General features: G+C 36.2%; 2 protein-coding genes across 5 annotated transcripts in view; one reads left to right on the top strand and one right to left on the bottom strand.

The window, feature by feature from the left end:
- Positions 1–18603, bottom strand: part of LOC132201854 (neurobeachin) — a 149059-nt gene that overhangs the window by 21738 nt on the left and 108718 nt on the right. The window lies entirely within an intron of this gene.
- LOC132199814 (protein mab-21) lies at positions 6465–8397 on the top strand. The gene has a single exon (XM_059624838.1). It carries the CDS (start codon positions 6510–6512, stop codon positions 7605–7607), a length of 1098 nt encoding a protein of 365 aa, XP_059480821.1. The 5' UTR covers positions 6465–6509; the 3' UTR covers positions 7608–8397.

Genomic DNA, 18603 nt, shown 5'->3' with positions numbered 1-18603 from the left:
TAATTGTCACGCCCGATTATTTATCTTTCAACCAACACTTCGCAGACTGACAGCTGAGAGCAGGAAGTACACACACATGGTTTTATTCGATTATCATTGCTCTTTATGATTTTATTCTCTGCGTAAAAACTTTCGCTTGTGGTGTATTGAAATATAAAAGAATAGATGCAATATAATGTTAGATGCAACATTTTAAAACTTCCTGGACAAAATATTCCACTAAAAACACATCACCATTTTAAACAAATATTTTCATGCTGGTGTGTGCAGAAAGAGACACTGTTATAAAATAAATTTTCTGCGCAAAAACTAAAGCATGACATAATATATTAAATGTGTATAGAAATCTAGAGAATTAGAACTGATAAGAAATAATTTTATTGAGCGTAAATAGCTTCCAGGACAAAATCTATAATTAAAATTCTTATATAATTAATATCTGTTTTAAAAACTTTTTTTAAATTAAGGAAAAGGATAAAGTTTATGGTATCTTAAAGCAACAGCATATCAAATTTCTGTGTAAAAATTAACGCATGTGGCGTTAAATTTAGAAATAAAATAATTACGTAAAAGATACCTTAAAAGAGATAATTTTTCTACCTTTTTAGCAACATTATTTGCATTATTTAATAAAAGATAAGCAACTCATAAATTAAATTAATTACAAATATAGCTCATTTAGTTTATTTTGCATCGGGACATGAAAAGTTTTCAAACCGCGCAGCTCCAAAGTTTTCACCTCTATTTTTCTACAAACTTGGCAAATTTAGTTTGGAACTTAAATTCACATTTTACTGCAACAAAAGTGCAAGGGGCCGTTTTCCAAGAAATACGATCCCGGTGGATCAGAAACTGGCTCTCGAACTTTAGGGTGGCTGGATGCCGAGCTGCCGCACAAATATAATATCCTCCTCTCGTTTTGCACGAGCTCTCTCTCTCTCTCTCTCTCTCTCTCTCTCTCTCTCTCTCTCTCCTGCTGGTTTATAGCCCTCTGGGATACAATTTGTACTCCGCGTCCTGCTGCAGGCGTGCAGGGAGAATCTTTTGTGTCTGCCGATCCATATGGCTCGAATTGCCATCGCATTGTATGATCGCAACAAAAATGTGATTAGGCAACAACACAACTTACAACAGAGACGACAAGCCCAGTATATAACTGATCCCAAATATGATGCTCTTTATTCACGATCGAGTGGCGCACGCCGCGCAAATAAAGGTGCTCTTCAATGTACTTCAATAAAACGTTTTTTTTTATAGATAAAGCAAAATAAATTGAACGTTTTCTTTTTCCCACACACTGGGATGGAAAAAATCATCAAAAAAGAAGTGGTCTAGCGGTTCATTAAAAATTAATACACAGAGGGCCTAAATTCACTCCAGGCGCAAAGTGATAAACGACCTGAGGTCACGATCGCAGCTGACCGATCTCACGTTCTGCAAGAGCAGGGAGATAAACGATTTATATTTTCACACTGCTAAACCTTTGTATTATTTAGAAATAAGACATGCAGACATTTCTAAAAGCTGATAGCTGATTCGTCTGTTTTATTTACATTATCCTAAAAATTGTGACTCCTGCCAAATTCCAATTCTGATAAAAAATTGAAGTTATTAAAAAAATATTTTTCGTTTGGAAATGAACTTTAGTTAATTTATCGGAATTTCTTTAATAGCAATAATTATTGAAGATGTTAAATGCAATTTTATCTTGATAATTTAAGCTGGGAACATGTTCTGAGATTTTAATGAAATTATTTTGAGCATCACTCTATTTCTCATCTTTAATTTTAACTTTCAAACAATCGCCGATTGCTTGATTTAATATTTCATATAAGTATAAATTTAAAGACTTGGTGCCAAATTAAAGCATTTCGAGTATCTTTGTTTTTGAGATGTCGTGTGCTTGCCTTGCTCATTACGCAAAGAAACAGAGAGAACTCTTTTGAAATTTTTATTATAAAGGAAATTTGAAGTACATTAATAATTATTTGTTTGAAGAAGTTTGACATTCGAAGGAGATGATCATGGAAATGAAGAGATCGGGCTTTTTCCTCGGTGCAAAAAACTGTTTTTTTTTTATTCAAAATTGAGCCATTTGCTTTTGAATAAAAAACAATTTTCTGCAACGAGTAAAAAGCCCGTTTTCTTCATTTCCTTAATATTTTATTAATTTATATTTAAATTTATTTATGAGTGGGGTTTATTTGATTTTATTTTGAATTTTTAAATTATGAAATATTTTATTTTTATACAATTAAAATAATTATTATTTTTAAATTATTATTATTATTACTATTATCAATAATCTTGACCTGCTGTGAGAGAATAAAAGAATTGCACTGAAAATCATAAAATTAATGTTAATAAATAGTTTACAATGTGATTCAACCACAGGAAAGTGTCACAATGGTTAATGAAAATTAATTTTTAGTAGCCGAATTGTACCAATTGCAACGTTAATTTAAGTGACAATCGTAACAATTTACTGGATTATATATTTGTTTAATGAAATATTAAATTGATCTTTGATTTAAGACTGTTTTAAATTAATTATTTCTATTATCACCCGTTTATCTAGTCTATAATTTTAACTTTCAAAACAAACGCAAGCTGCATGATTTAATTTTTAATTCAAGTATTTAAAGATTTGGTGCCAAATCAAAGCCACTTGAGACTCTTTGTTTCCGAGAATTCGTGTGCCTCACATGCTGCTGTGGCGACGAAAGAAGCAGCGAGAGCTCATTTGAAAAATTTATCAACCGCTCGTCTGAGTGACAGGCTAATTGTGTATCTCTTGCCACTCGAGTGTCACCCTCAGTCGAGTGTTGTGTTTGGAAGCGGTCCAGAATCAAGGGCCCCCTGTTGAAATATATCGTGTCGCGCAGTGTGCGGTAAATACGCTGAATAGTTCCTCTTTCCTAAGTTTTTTTTGCGCCGCATGCAAACGCCGGCGGCTGAGCGCCGCGGGATTAATTAGAATGTGTGTTTTTGTGGCGCGTCGAGGCCTCATTACGACTTTCGCCATGCGACATTTGCACCAAACTTCATCTGCCGCTCGCCTCATTTAGCCGTTCGTATAATTGAAAAAATCTCTAAATAAGCGGGCGACAAATTAATTCCAAAAGCGTCTGCTCGTATAAAGAAAATAGCGGGCACACGTGTGCATTTTATTTTTATTTATTCGCCCCGCGTGATGCGAAAAAGAAAAAGGAGAGAAGTGTTTCTTCTCTCTCTGCTTTGGTTTTTTTCTTCGGCAAAATAAATATCTCGCAGAAAAGCTGGCGTGGATAATAAAATCTCGCAGCAGCACCGGGCGCTCATTATTATACTGGAGACGTTTCTTGCCGTGTTGTACTTGAGTGGAATATCTTTATGTCCAATCAAAACTGTTGAATATTAAATTTCAAGCTGGAGAGCAGCATCACTTTTTTATGCTGCAAATTAAACATGCAAGAGAGAGACGTTTTTTCGTTGGCTGCGCGAAAATGTTGCCCCTTTTCTGCTGCTTAAACTCAAGCGAAAATAAAATCAGCCTCTGGTAATTGATTTACTGCATCATGTAATTAACGGTTTATAAATTCAATCGGCAGCAAGACCGGCTCTTTCTCGGGGCGCATTTTGTCAGGTTCGATTAATTTTCATAATTTTCCTCCTTCTTCTTATTTTAAAAGCAGTGGCAAATATGGCAAGGGAGATTATTATCTTTATCTCATTAGCGCAATTAGCTACGCGGTTGATCGATGATGAAATTTCTCTGCTACGAAGATAAAATAGGCGCGCATATGATGGAAACTTTAAAATTTAATTCCAAAGCATAATTAATTTCCATTTTCTGCAGCACTGTACACTGACCTTTATACACTTCACATGTGAATTAAAATAATATTATTTTCACCTATCGTACAGGACATCTATCACAATTTTTTCCTATTAACTAGAATTTCAACCTGCAATAGAAAAGTGAATGATGACCAATAGTATTATGGTATGCGTTTGTGGAAATAAGTATCAACTATATTAAATAAAAATTACAAAACCGCACTTTTGTAATATCTTTTGTTGTAAGATAACATTAATTTCAATTTCATTATTATTTTTTAGATTGCAATGTGAATTTATCCTTAACACAATGAGATCTTCCTGATTCCAAAATGTAGATAGCACTTCTCATGCAATGACTACCTAATATTGTAGCTTCCATTTCAATAAACAAAATTTATTGTTACTTTATATCAAAATTATAAAAGGAATTAAAGAAATATATGAAAACAAAATCATAGTTCACAAAAATTACTCAATGAATAATATAAAATAATATTTAAAAGCGTTCAAACAGTATTATTTATTTAAAAGTATTTAAAATGGTCTGAATTTTTCTAAAAATTTATTTTAAATGCTTAAACATATTAAGTTTTTTCCTAAGTTATTCTTGCAACATCAGTAACTTTTTGTTACACGGTTGAACAATTTTTTCAAATCAATATTTTAAGGGAATCCAAGGGAATCGTTACATTTTTAAATCTGTTAAAGTAATCAAATTAAGAACATATTATGCGCGAGTGTGTATTTTGCACAAAATATAACGCGGGGAGTATAGCGTCTCATTTCTTGCCCTTATTAAAATTAATTCAATTCTGTAGTACAATACCGATCATTTTGTACATCATTGTATAGTTATATTATTTCATTTACATTTATAGGCATGCTGAACTGTTAAATAACGGTTTCTGAGTTTTAAAGTGAAAAATAATAAAAATCATAATAAGATCACACATTTGTAATTTAAATAAAACAATTTTTAATTTAATATATATAAAAAATTTGTACAGTGAAAGGTAAATGGAAAATTTGAAATTTGTGACTGAATAAAAATTTTTCTGCGTTAAAAGATTTTCCTTTCAATTTTAAACACTGGTTTATTGAATTGTTTCTCATAAAAATTTTGATTTGCCGCACTATTAAAATGCTGAGCGCAATATTATAAGTTGCTACAATACACAAACTTCTCCTTTTTCTGCATTCGTGAATGGTATATATGAATTCTCTATAGCCATTTTTAGGAATAAGAAAGGGTTCCTTTATACACTCCCCTTTTATAGTCGCTGTTGCTCGCCTGGGATTTAATCCAATGGTACACGGTTAGATTCTTTGTTCGTCAAAGTGAGTAATAAAAGGGCATACTTGACAGCCTCTTTGTACATATCGGTATAGAAAACGCTGCCGGAGCTCATGAGAGGAAAAAGGAACGCATGCACGCGGCGTATTATTTGTATGTGCTATTGTGTGATGTGCACTCAAGACGTATCGTTTATGCTGCAATGCGCAGCTTTTCATTATTAATCGTTGGACAAGAAAAAAACGGGCTGCAATCTTGAGGAGGAGAGAGAAACATCATGTAATTGCATGATTCTTATACGTTTTGGAATGGCGTGATTTCAATTACACGTTTTAAGTTGCGTTTTTATCGATCTTTTATGAAATATATTTCTTTAAAAAAAATATAACATATTCACTGGACTGCGGATATGGCTATAAATTAGAAAAATAGTAATTTTAAAAGTTCAATATTTACCTTCAATTTTAATTATTACATCATAAAAGGCTGGATTATACCAAGAGTGTAATTTAGTACAGTAGTTAAAATTTTTGTTTACTAAATTTATCCTTATAGAAAAATATACAGTTTCATTAAAAAAAGATAACAATGCATTGATTTCAACTTCAACATTTATATGAGAATTATTAAATGCTTTACGGGCAGCATTCAGAAAATAATCATAAATTTTAAGGGGAACATAATATCGAGCAAAGATTTTATATCTTCCTATATAATATTTTTTTATTGAAACAAATTAAAGCACCCTCTAGCAGGGGGCGAAGCTTTTAAATCCTTTTTCTTAAAGATCCCTTTTTGGTATTTTTATTTAAATTAAATGTTACTGATGTTAAAAATAATTACTAACTTTTTAAAAGATTGCTTCCATGTCTTTTGCATAATTTATGAAATGAACACTTTTCAAACATATGAAAGTATGAATGATGGATTAGGGCAGAAATTGACCGATGCTATATCACTGTGTATCAGTAAAGTAACCTTGCAACTTATATTATTTGCTCATTAGTATGAAGAATGGTAACAATTTCAAACTTAATTAAGCCGATTTGCATTAGACGTAGGTAATTGATTTAGAGTTTGAGCAGCAGTGCCCAAGAAAGGAAACCGCAGCAGCAAAAGTCTTGTGGGCGCCAAAGGGTGCCATAAAGCACCGAGATTGACTGTGCAGCAGCGAGAGTCGCGAATCGCGCGGGAGGCGGAGCGGCCCCGCGAGGCCGAGCTGCGGCGGCGGCGGGTATATCGACCGGGTCTGCGCGAGGCGGAGTCTGGCTCTGCCAATGGCCGTCTATGACGTCAGCGGAGGCCGGTGGCTGCGGCGAGACCCTTTTTCTTCACCGAGCGCGCTCACTCGAGTTCGGGCCGGCAGCAGAGCGACAAGTCTGCGGACGCGAGGATGCTGGTGCCCCCGGACATGATGGCGGCGCAGTCAAAGATGCTGTACCAACTGAACAAGTACTACGGCGAGCGGGTGCACGCCCGCAAGGCGCTCGTGGCCAAGACGATCCGCGAGGTGTGCAAAGTGGTGCAGGACGTGCTTAAGGAGGTCGAGGTGCAGGAGCCGCGCTTCATCAGCAGTCTGACCGAGTGCAACGGGCGCTACGAGGGCATGGACGTCGTCTCGCCCAACGAGTTCGAGGTCGTCCTCTACCTCAACCAGATGGGCGTGTTCAACTTCGTGGACGACGGCACCCTGCCGGGGTGCGCCGTCCTCAAACTCAGCGACGGCCGCAAACGCTCCATGTCCCTCTGGGTCGAGTTCATCACCGCGTCCGGCTACCTTTCGGCGCGCAAGATCAGGTCGCGCTTCCAGACGCTGGTGGCGCAGGCGTGCGACAAGTGCAGCTACCGCGATTCGGTCAAGATGATCGCGGACACCACCGAGGTCAAGCTGCGCATCAGGGAGCGCTACATCGTGCAGATCACGCCGGCGTTCAAATGTTCCGGGGTTTGGCCGCGGAGCGCGGCCCACTGGCCCATTCCGCACATCCCGTGGCCGCACCCGAATCTTGTGGCCGAGGTCAAGACGGAGGGCTTCGACCTCTTGTCCAAGGAGTGCGTGGCCATGCAGGGCAAGCAGTCGGCCATGGAGGGCGACGCGTGGGTGTTGAGTTTCACCGAGGCCGAGAATCGGCTGCTGCAGGGCGGGTGTCGCCGCAAGTGCTTGAGCACCCTGAAGACCCTGAGGGACCGGCACCTCGACCTGCCCGGCAACCCTGTCACCTCGTACCACATGAAGACGCTGCTGCTGTACGAGTGCGAGAAGCACCCGCGCGAAATCGAGTGGGACGAGTCTTGTCTCGGCGACCGCATCAACGGCATCTTCCTGCAGCTCATCTCGTGTCTGCAATGCCGTCGCTGTCCGCACTACTTCCTGCCCAACCTCGACCTCTTCAAGGGCAAGTCGCCGTCGTCGCTCGAGAACGCCGCCAAGCAGGCGTGGCGACTCACCCGCGAGCTCCTCACCAACTCGCGCTCCCTCGAAAAACTGTGAATTTTTACACAAACTCTCTGGACAAAGTAGCTTTTCTGCAGTTTTAATTTAGTCTCCGAGAAAAGAAGTGTGATTGCCGCAGGTGGATAATTATACTTTTTTTGTGAATTTATACATACGTTTGTGTGAATGACGTGTTATACATATAAAAGTGCGCGCGGATGTTTAAGTGCGAGTCTCTCGAATGAGGTAAAGTAGAGCCTAATGATAGAATTAATTAAAACTCGTTAGAAAACGTTATTGAAAAGATGCCGAGAAAAAAGTCGTTTTAGAGCATTTTGTGATCTTTCCTTATAACTCTTTTTGTATAATAATAAATATATTAGTAAATAAAACGACGAGAAAACGTTTTAAAAATATGGAAAAATAGCGACTGATTTAATTATTAATTTTCTTTGTGACAAGTTATCGCGCAGTTGTTTCTCTTGGTGAAAAATAAAACAGAGTGACGAGAGTCATGACTTGAATTAAAAATAAAATATTTTTAACTCCACTTTTCCCCATAAAACTAAATATTTTATATTATAATTAATATTTTAATATATAAATTAATATTAGGATATTTGGTTTAGGAGCAATTAAAAAGTTTTCAATATTTGTTTGGCCTGCCAAAAGTTTGTTTAAAGAGTTGCGTGCGAGATGTGAAAATTCTGCGGTATTTTTGTAGCCGCTGCGCGCGTTCAATATCTGCGGGCGCGCCGTCGCCGCTTGCCCACTTCTGTTATCGAGCCTCGCCCCGAGCTCTTTTTCCAAAATCGTATATAAGATCAAAGCCAACAGGAAAAATGTACCTAAATCTTAGTTTATTTTATATTAAAGAGGCTCAAACATTTCATGTTTCTTTTACGCGTTAATTTTTCTTTAGCTCTAAAGGAAAATGCGTATAATTATGTGCAATGAAGGCGCGTATATTTAATAAAAGAAAATATTTGAAAATTCTAGATATAGCCAAATGGCATTTCCTTGAGTTAACAACTTTCAATATTCATTATTTAAGCACTTGTTCTTTATTGTTTATATCAAACATTAATAATTCACTAGAAAACGCTGGGATGCAAATCTATTGTTAAGTGGGATAATATTCTCTTCTTTGTAGTTTGAATTATAAGTAAATTTGTTATTGTTTTCAAATAAACACAAAAATATAAAAACCACAAAATTAAAGCTAATTTTAAAAATGTAAATTATATAAATTATATTATAAAACAAACATTTAAAAATAAAAGTTATAAATAATTAATTTTTAAAATGAACAAAATATGCTGTTTATCACACAAAAAATTTGACTTTTATAAAAATGTTAAGTAATATTAATTATAAAAGCAAGATATAAATAATACTAATTTAACTTCAATGATGCTGCAGTGGATTAAATAACTTAAATTGACTTGTTAAACCTTTACGCTGAAAATTAATAATTTTAATAGAATAACTTATTTAACCAGTTGGAGATTTACGATGATTGAACTCTGCGTGACAGTTATTCAAAAGCGGTGCAATTAATTAGAAGCGTAAAAGGGTGCGTGCAATCGCATTAGTCATCCTCAGGGTTGGACGCAGCGGCAGCAATTTTCATGCATATTAAAGCACAGGCAGAGCGAATCTAATCAACAGCGCAGCAGCGACGGCGCTACCACCACCACCCAGCGACAGAGATAGGGGATGAGGCAGCAACCCCCGGCCGGCGGCAGCAGCGGAGCGACAGTGGAAGCCGTAAATCCAAATTACTGCAGCCGAGCAGCATCCCTAGTTTTACGCGGATGGCTGCTGATACTAATTAAGTTAGGCGCCTCCTTGCTCGATTCTCGCTTTGGAAAAATATTTAGAGAGAGAAAGCTGCAGCAGACCGAAGAGGAAAACGAAAACGGAACTGGTAAATTATAAATATCAAATGAGAAAAGAGGGAGTTGACAGGAACGTCAGATGGTTTGTATTATTTTAAGACAAACTTATTCCCTTTTTAAGAAAAATTATTTTAAGATTGATGATATTGAAAAAATTAATATATTTGGTTGAATTGTTTTGAAATTATTTTGAGATTAAATATATATTTAAAAAAAATCCTTTTCAGGAAATTTAGTTCTAAATCAGTGAGTCTGTTAGTCACAAAGGAAAAGTATAATTATTAATTATTATAAACTTATAATTAATATTCAAAATCAATCATTTTTTCACTTCCCTGCTTTTCCCTCTGAAACTTAATAAAATTTTACATATTTATATAATAATATTTATAGTTTAGGAACAATCAAAAGTTAATTTGCTTTAGCCTGCCTAAAGTTTGTTTTTAAATTGACGAATTTAGTTTGAGATCAATATTAAAAATAATTAAGATAACTCTTGAGAAAAATCAATTCTAAATCAGAGATCAGAGAGTTTGTTATCTACAAAGGATGGGTTAATTAATTATTAAAACGGAGCGTCTGTCTCATTACAAACTATTTGGACCAAGACTCATTTAAATTTATTTGGCTGCTCGACTTGCGTGCCACCGACGCCGGTGCATTGAATTTGTATGAAGGCATATATCCCCCCTAAGTTATGTATTGAAACCAATGAAATAATAAATTTCCTTAATGTTATTCGGAGGGAAGCCCCGAGCACAAGCGTCTTGAGCCGCGTGCTGTTTATTTTACGAGCATGAAACCTTTTAAAACAAAGGCGCTTCAACTTATTGGACAGCCGCGCGCGGCAATTCTCTTAAAATAACACACGTCTAAAATATAAAATGCGCACAAATCACGCGGCCAAACCGCGGGGAAAAGTAAATCATCTCTCAAAACTTCCTGAGCGCCTCATTTCCGAATCAGAAGTTTGTTTTTCTTTCCAATTTCGTTCTCCGGCAAAGGAAAAAAACACTAAAAAAAATATGCATGAGACCCGCGTGCACGCGCAGCGGGAAGAGCGACAAACAAAGGCGGTCCCGAGCTCGGCCGACAAGAAAAATTACGACATTCGCGACACTCCACTATTCACTTTGACTGATAAGGCGCTTTGGCTCGGCTCGCATGACCGAAAGCGACAGAGGGTGTACGAGCTATAATTGACGCCGATATACACAAAACCTGGGCGTGTGTTTTAAATAATGCCCGTGGTAATGTCTAATAAATTGCCAACTCGTTAGAATATTTTTTATTTTGCGGTTAAACGCCCTTTCAGCCATATTTATTTTATTTTTAAATAAAGGATAATGCTTTATTAAGAGTTTTTTTCTTTTCATCAAAATTGTGGTTTTCAGAATAAAAATTATGCAACCGTTAAATCAAACTTCTAAAGCTGGTTGCATAGCTTCGAATTATTTTTCTTCTTATTTTCACTGCGAAATCAAATCTTTACTATAATATTATAGTGGTTAAAATTTCAAATTAATTCACACAATATTTTTATTTTGCAAAGACTTAATTTGACTATACCGTATTAATAAGGAGTCCTTAATTTTCGTTTTATCTTTTAAAAATAAATTTGAAGCATTTTTACGCATCACGAGTTGTGTTTGTGATCTCTCTTTTGAAACATCCCTTCCGTTGTTGCTGGTAATAAATAAAAATTTATATAAAAAACATACACGTCAGAAGGCGCCAAAAGTTTGGTAGAGTATACTATTTTCAAAGTTATAGTGTTTTACGAGCAGCGTCACAATTTATTTCCTGCCGCAACCACTCACGCCATTAAAAGTTGGGCGCTATAATTTTTATTAATTTTCTTTCCCCAGCAGCAGTTCTGGTGGCGCATCCTTCGCCCGTCTTTCCTCTCCCTTTGACTTTTGGCTGCGACACATTTTTCAAAAGATGCTTTGACAGAGAGCGGGTCGCGTGTGGCCAGCAGAAAATTAGAACTGAATGTCTAGCCCTACGTTGAGGAGTTTTAAGAGACACACTGACAAATTCACAGCACTTTGCCAGAACCGTTTTGAATCATAGATTTATCAATATTATATGCAACTCCAGGTCAATTTCACTTAACATTATTCATTTTCGATCCATCTGTAATCATGTTCATGACAGGTACACAAACTTTAAATATGTAGAGAAAACGCAAGTTGATTAATATTTTAATACAAGTTCTGCAGTGAGGAAAAATTTTGCAATTTAAAATTGAAAAGAGAAAAAAAATTATTAATACATAATATTTTTTAATTTAATTGAATAAAAAATAAAAATTGTTTATATTAATAAATAAAATATAAAATATTAGATAAGTAGAATCTAGTAAAAATATTAATAAGTTTTATTAGTTTAGAAGTAAGCAATATTAAATAATACAAATTATTATTGAAGTTAGCAATTTTATGATTCTAAATTTAATACTTTTGGCGTTTCTTTCGTCCTTCTGTAGTCCCAATAATTTTCCAAAATTTATTTAAATGCAAAAACTTTTACAAAAGCTGTATACTATCTGATTAAAAAATGGTTTTCTAGAAGGACTTATATTCTCTCAAATTTTCCCCAAGCTTGAGAGGATTTACGAGCTTTGAAAGACGGCTGTGGGTATTTTTATTGATGCGTGCATCGAAGGGAAAAGCGGGCGCTTGCCTGTTTTGTGTTATCCAACTGATCGGCGTCTGACTCATTAAATTTGGTATTCCTTATCATGGCATGTGTTGGACTATTTTCCAGTTCAATTGCAAAAAAGTTGCAAAATAAAGGAAGAGCTGCAAACCAGGTTCCACCGCACCTGCGCCGCAAAACCAACAAAGTTGCTGGCAGAGATCGATCGATAAATTATTGAAATTTGATTCTTGCGGCAGGCAGAGCAGGAAAAGGAGTATAATAGTTATTTATCGGTATAGGAATTTGAAATACGGCTTTTATTTAAATTTTCATTATAATTTGAAGAAAAAAAAAATACATTTCTTTTCGATCTCGTTTTTCAAAGAAAAAAAAGTAAAATTTTCATTCGAAGAAAAACTAATTTTTCAAAACTTGTACACCTGAGATGATTTGTAAGGCAATCATCACCTTCTCTCGGCGTCGGTCGTTCCCTCACTCAAAGTTGACTAATTAATTATTCAACAAGAATTTATCCGCAGCCAGCAGCTTCCCTTTTCCCCTGGCTTGCGTTATTTTTATTGCAATTAGTGTGAAAATTTAGGTGATCCACTTAACGCGCGGCGACGCGATATCAGCAGCAGCTCTGCAAGTGATGGGATGGCTCGGCTGCTGCTGGCTGCTTTTATCATATTAAAATAAATGTTAGGATCTTGTTGGTAATGGCCAATAAAAGTCTTAATGGCTTCGAAACACACCGACGTGCATACTATAAATTCGAGAGCTCTCTCGGGTGGCAGGTGCGTATCCTCGCTCTCAAATTTATATTCGATACCTTGGTCGCGGAAAACTATTATATACGTCCAAAAAGGCCCATTATCGAACAGCTATTGTTCTTTGTTTCGGCGTCGGAATTATGACATGCGAATAATACACGCCGTCCGCGCTCAATCTCGATCTCAAACGCTTGAAATGTACTCCATAATTTGATATCATGTATTGATTGATTGAATAGAATTCCCAATAAGGAACCTGATTCTTCCAATATTTAATATAAAATTCACAAATATTTGCAAATTTAAATATGTGAAAAACAATTATGCAAAATATAATTAAAAATGCGAACTGGGTGAAAATGAAGGACTATAATTTAGTGAAGAGGGAATAATTATTGAAAAAAAATATCTCACAATCAATGAAGTTTTAAAATAAGAATTTATATTTAATTAAGTTCTCAAAAATTGAATATTATTTTTAAACATAACATAATTTGTATTATGTTAACATTAGGGAATATATATTTACTTTTTTTTTAGTTTCAACAAAATTCATGAAAATATTCGGCAAAAGGAAATTACCACAAAGTGCTTGGCTCAATTTTTCATCCCTTAATGCGTGCGTGGGCGAGAGTGCGAGACAGGTATAGGATAAAAAATGAAGACGCTCCTTTCTTAACTCTAGGCTGGGGCGCGAGTGTTTTTAGTAAGTTGTTTGCATCAAAGATTCATTACAAGGGACACGATCGTCATCAAATATTAAACTGCGCCGGCCGAGAAAGCAGCGGGGAGCGGGAAATGGGGAATCTCATCACTCATTATATTATTTTTCTGCGTCCAGAGTTTATATGGATTAGCAGGCTAATCGAAAGAGAAGCAGCATGTGCTGGACTAATCATTCGCGCGTTGGTACATTTGCGTGGGGTGAAATATCGCTGCAATTCCGAACACAGCTGATAAAATTACACACTGTACGTGCATACGGATTAATGGCGGTGCCAAGCGCACGGCAACGCACGCGAGATTTAATTATTTTAATTAATCAGCCGGTTGAATAATAAATAATGCGACTGTGCTGCGGGCGGTTGAAATACATAACACAGATTTAGATTTTGCAAATAATAAATCTAGCTGAAGCTTTCACTGAATTGCAAAATTGTTTTCGCGTTTTTGAAATTAAAACTTACTACCGCATTATAAAAAACAATTGCTAAAGCGACGGAATGCTTCAAGTTTTGGCGCGATAAAAAATGACAAAACTATAGACAATTGTTGATCATATTAATTTTAATTGAAATTATTTAATTTTAATTATTTTGTTAATTTATACAAGAGGTTAAGTTTAGTATTAGGGTTTAACTGATTTTTAATTTCAGTTTTAAAAAAATCGTTCATTATTAAAAAAATGCGTTCTAAAAACATCTAAAAAATTATATTATTTTACTTTTTTACTTTTTGTTCTCAATTAAGCTTTATTATATCTACGACTTGTCCTCTGCAGACTAATTTGTAACTTCCTCTCTCTTCTTTTGCATGTCTGCTGTCGGTCGGTAAGTAGGAGTTAAGTAAAAAGTAAGTACTCCCGCGGGAAATAACATCGAGTGCACGGAATAACTTCTTCTTCTTCTTCGGAGCGAGTTGAAGTGCGCGGGCGGCAGCGCGGCAAACGCGGCCTCTGGGACTTGCTCTCGCGCAAAAGGGCCGCTCTTTAATTTGATGCACACATGGCCCCATCAGAGAAAAAAGAGCAGAATGAGGCACTCGGTCGCCGGGGAATCGGAGGAAAAAGCTTGAGCGAGAGGCTTTAATCACTTAACTTATCGAACCAGATTGCCCCTTAATGCTGCTAATTTTAAGTAAGGGCTGCGCTCTTAACGCTCTCAGCCGGACGCGAGGGATTTATTTTTACTGTTGCATATATTTCAAGGGCTTAGACGTTCTCAGTTTGTGTTTTAATTCGTTTCTAATTGTGAGAAAATCCATAATGATCAATATTTTTCGAATAATTTAATTTTAAATTTATTAAAAACGTAATTTTTACAGTAGGGAATTGAATGAGTATATATATATATAGTAACTTTTCCAAAATTTTGTATTCTTAAAATCATTGATAATAAAAATTTTACGATCTTAATAATTTCGAAATTGGAAAGTAAACCCTTAAATTATAAAAAGGATTATATATATTTTTAAAATTTATTTTTATCCATAAAGCAACATTATTTGCTTTTATTATTATTATATTTTAATTTATTATTATTTTATTAATTTTTTTTGTAAATTTTTTTAAAATTGGGTTTATTTTATTTTTTAAAATTGGGTTGCTTTTATTATTATTATATTATTTATTATTATTTTATTAATTTTTTTGCAATTTGTATTTATTGTTTAGTGATATATAAATGATCTGCAAAGCTTGTTTCATTCTTAACTTTTTTTTTGCTAAATATATTAATTTCAATGTGAAAGCTAAGGTTGCGAGTGACTCGGCGGTTTGAAAATAAACTTTCTTACAAGTGTATGGGCTATGGTTAAGATTCATTTAATGTCCCGTGATATTATTAAAAACGGTTCTAGTTTTTAGGAAGACCAAGTAAATAATGTTTGGCTGCGAAGTGCACAGCCTCTGAAATTGAGAGGCTGCGATCAATATTTTGACAAAACGAGGCCCCTATCATCGGATCGCCGACCAGCAATTTCGCTCCCCAGGTGGAAGCCGTCAAAAATAAGGTAAGAGAAGGCCATCTCAACAATGCGAGCGACAAACAACTAGCGGGCCGATGAAAGGGACAACGTCTCGAGGCGCCACGCATCACTTCTGGTCTGCCGAGCACCTTTTCAGCCGCCCGAAAAGCAAAACAACCGAAATTCACGCAAACAGCACTTATTTCCTCCGTTACTTTCCACCCTCTCCACCACCCCCGAGTATGTGCGCACAAGTAATATTTTCAAAGTGGCACTTGGTGGAAGTAATTTGATTTGCGCCGTGCTCGCCGCCAGCCAGTGTTTTGCTTTATTTCTCTCTCAACATCTCTATCTTAATCAACGTCCACTTAATGCATGCTTAGAGGGTTGCACTTTTCGTCCCCCGAAGCGGCACTCGCGACACCGGGGGGTGGATAAAAAATGTATATAAACCAGCAGAGCATGCCAGCTCGTAATCCTCGCCAGAACATACACGCACATGAATCATGGCCGGCGTGATCTTTCGAGTGGAAAACATTACATTTCCAATTTCTGCCGCGCCACCCTCGCCTCCCCTGCCACCAGTAAAAACGAATTCAATTTCGACAAATTGCTTTAGAGGATTCTATTTTGTTCCTCAAATTTTATCTCAAATATAGTGTTATTTTTATTAAAATTAATCAATAAAAACATATTAATATTAACTTATAGATCTGCTTTCAATTAATTTAAAAAAAAACATATATTTTTAGTGTAATTTTAAATTTATTTAAAAATCTCTTTTGGTATTTCATTCCCGTCTCTTTGAAAGTTTTGTATTTTCAACGTTATAGTTTTATGGATTTTAATTCAAACCTATTTCCAAACTTGATTTTAAATTCAAACATCAGCAGGAAGCAAAACCCTGTTTTTCGTTGAAAGCAACAACTGCACTTTTCACCTCTCCAAGATTGAATCGGAAAGGGAAACAAAAGCCTAATAACAAAGACACGACCGCTGTTGCCGAGTATTATTTTTGGGTAAAAGCCTCTCTTTGTCTGGTATTGCATGTTGCGTTGTCTCAGGTTACATCAGCCGTAATTACCCGTCCGCATCCACCCCTTTCAAATGCTCACCAGATTATATACACGAAGCTATCCTTGCAAATAATCCCTTATTCTCGCAGCGGCACAAATAAATCCTTATCCAGCCGCCACATCGTTTTATGCGTTGCATCAAAGGGACTCTTTTTGTCCTTGGGTTTTTGTCTGCAGTTTGGAATGAAAAGAGCGATAGAGCAGGGAAGGATTGGATATGATCAACTCGGAAGATACGACGCAACCGCACAGATGGCAAATATGCTTAAATGTGCGCATAGTGAACTTTTTAACAAAAAATTGTACTAGTTTTTCGTTTTTAATTTTAGATTTTGACCAAGTTGTAACTTTAAGTTCACAAATTTTACTTTTCAAGAAATATTTTTGAAAACTTTTTCCTTGTTTGATAAAATAGCCTTGGTTCTCTGGTTAATTGCACAGGTGGAATTTTCTTATTAGATATGAAGCCAAATTTGAGTTTCAAGCGGAAAAAATGAAGCAAAAATATATAATAATTATAATAATAAGTCCACCATAATTTTTCAAATTTTCAATTCTATTAATTATTTTTATACTTTTTAATAACTTTTTGCTCTTTTGCTATAAGAGAGTGGTAGGTATTTTTTAACTTTAATTAAATCATTGTGATTTTAATGGCAAAGAAAATTATTCAACGTTCGGCTGGGTCCAGAGCCGCACAGGTGGACATGGAATTCGGCAGTGAAGCGATCAAGAGACATTTATTTTTGAATGTTTTTATAGGAGTTGATGGCAGCGCTTGGGTCCGCCGTGTTCGGATGTCAAAGTCATTAAAATCATCAATCACGAATGAAACCAAACAGAGCGACTCTGGTATAAATTTATAGATTGTATATAAAAGCTATACTCTCATATTCCCCTCCATCGCGGCGGATTAGCCGAGCCAATTTCGGCGCAAAAAAGTTCTCATTAACGACGAGAAAGAGACGAAAGCAGTTTTGCAAGAGCGGAGAGAGGAATGCGGTTTGCCGATTTTGAGGGGAACAATAATAAAACTGTCCGTTCTCCAGTGTGATAACGTCAAAATAAAAGATAAAACGGGCGATTCTGTAATTACAATGCGGGGATAAATTAAAATATTTACGACGACACACGTCTCATTGCCCGTGTAATTTATTGGTATTAAATTTTTTCCTCCCGCGGCCGACCGACCGACCGGCGCGCAGCAGTGTGACATGAAATTTTATTTTATATATTATATTCCCACAAGGCGCGAGCCCATAGCCGAGGTGGAGCAGCTTGTTTTATGCGCGCCTCGACCATCTCCGCGTCCGTCCGTCCGCAAGGCCTGCCCGCTGTGAGAGTATTGTTTTTAACCAGACGACCCAACACGACGAATTTCCCATCCTAGTTAGTGAGTTTCTCCTGCAGGCTCTCTCAGCATATCCTGCGCGCACATGGGCAGGCGTTTTCCAGCAACAAAATTTCTCTCCCGCGCCACAACCGAGACCAGAGAAAGAGAGAGAGAGAGCGCGCGTTATTTATTTGATTGTGCAGCAGCGTGCTGAATTATGATGTGCACACACGATGTGGGCTTTATTGTTTTTATTAGCCTTGTCCAAGTATGGACGGCGATGACGTTCTTCTTGGAAACGGTCCCCGAGATTGGTAAATTATTAGACGAGTTCACACGACGCTGAGAACAAGACTTGCCAACGTAAATAAAAGAAATAAACAAAACAACTTGAGAAAAATACAAGTATGCATGGGGTGCCTCACAATGTCCTAAAGACAATGTCCTAACAGAAAATGTCCTAACGGATAATATCCTAAAGAAAATGTCCTACAGAAAATATCCTAAAGAAAATGCCCTAAAATTAAGAATTGAAAATGTCCTAACAGAAAACATCCTAACGCTTGAAAATTTTGTCATGTGCAAAAAAATTTCATTTCATCCTTTCAAGTAATTTTGCTTCAAAATTTATCCCGATTC

Source organism: Neocloeon triangulifer, unplaced genomic scaffold (genome assembly GCF_031216515.1).
Source record: "Neocloeon triangulifer isolate White Clay Creek 2 clone unplaced genomic scaffold, ASM3121651v1 ptg000014l, whole genome shotgun sequence".
Lineage (NCBI taxonomy): Eukaryota > Metazoa > Arthropoda > Insecta > Ephemeroptera > Baetidae > Neocloeon > Neocloeon triangulifer.
The sequence above is the reverse complement of the archived record's forward strand: the minus strand, read 5'-3'. Positions and strand labels throughout refer to the sequence as shown.

Excerpts from the sequence above, each read along its gene's own strand:
- LOC132199814 (XM_059624838.1), top strand. The coding sequence starts at position 6,510 with ATGCTGGTGCCCCCGGACATGATGGCGGCGCAGTCAAAGATGCTGTAC.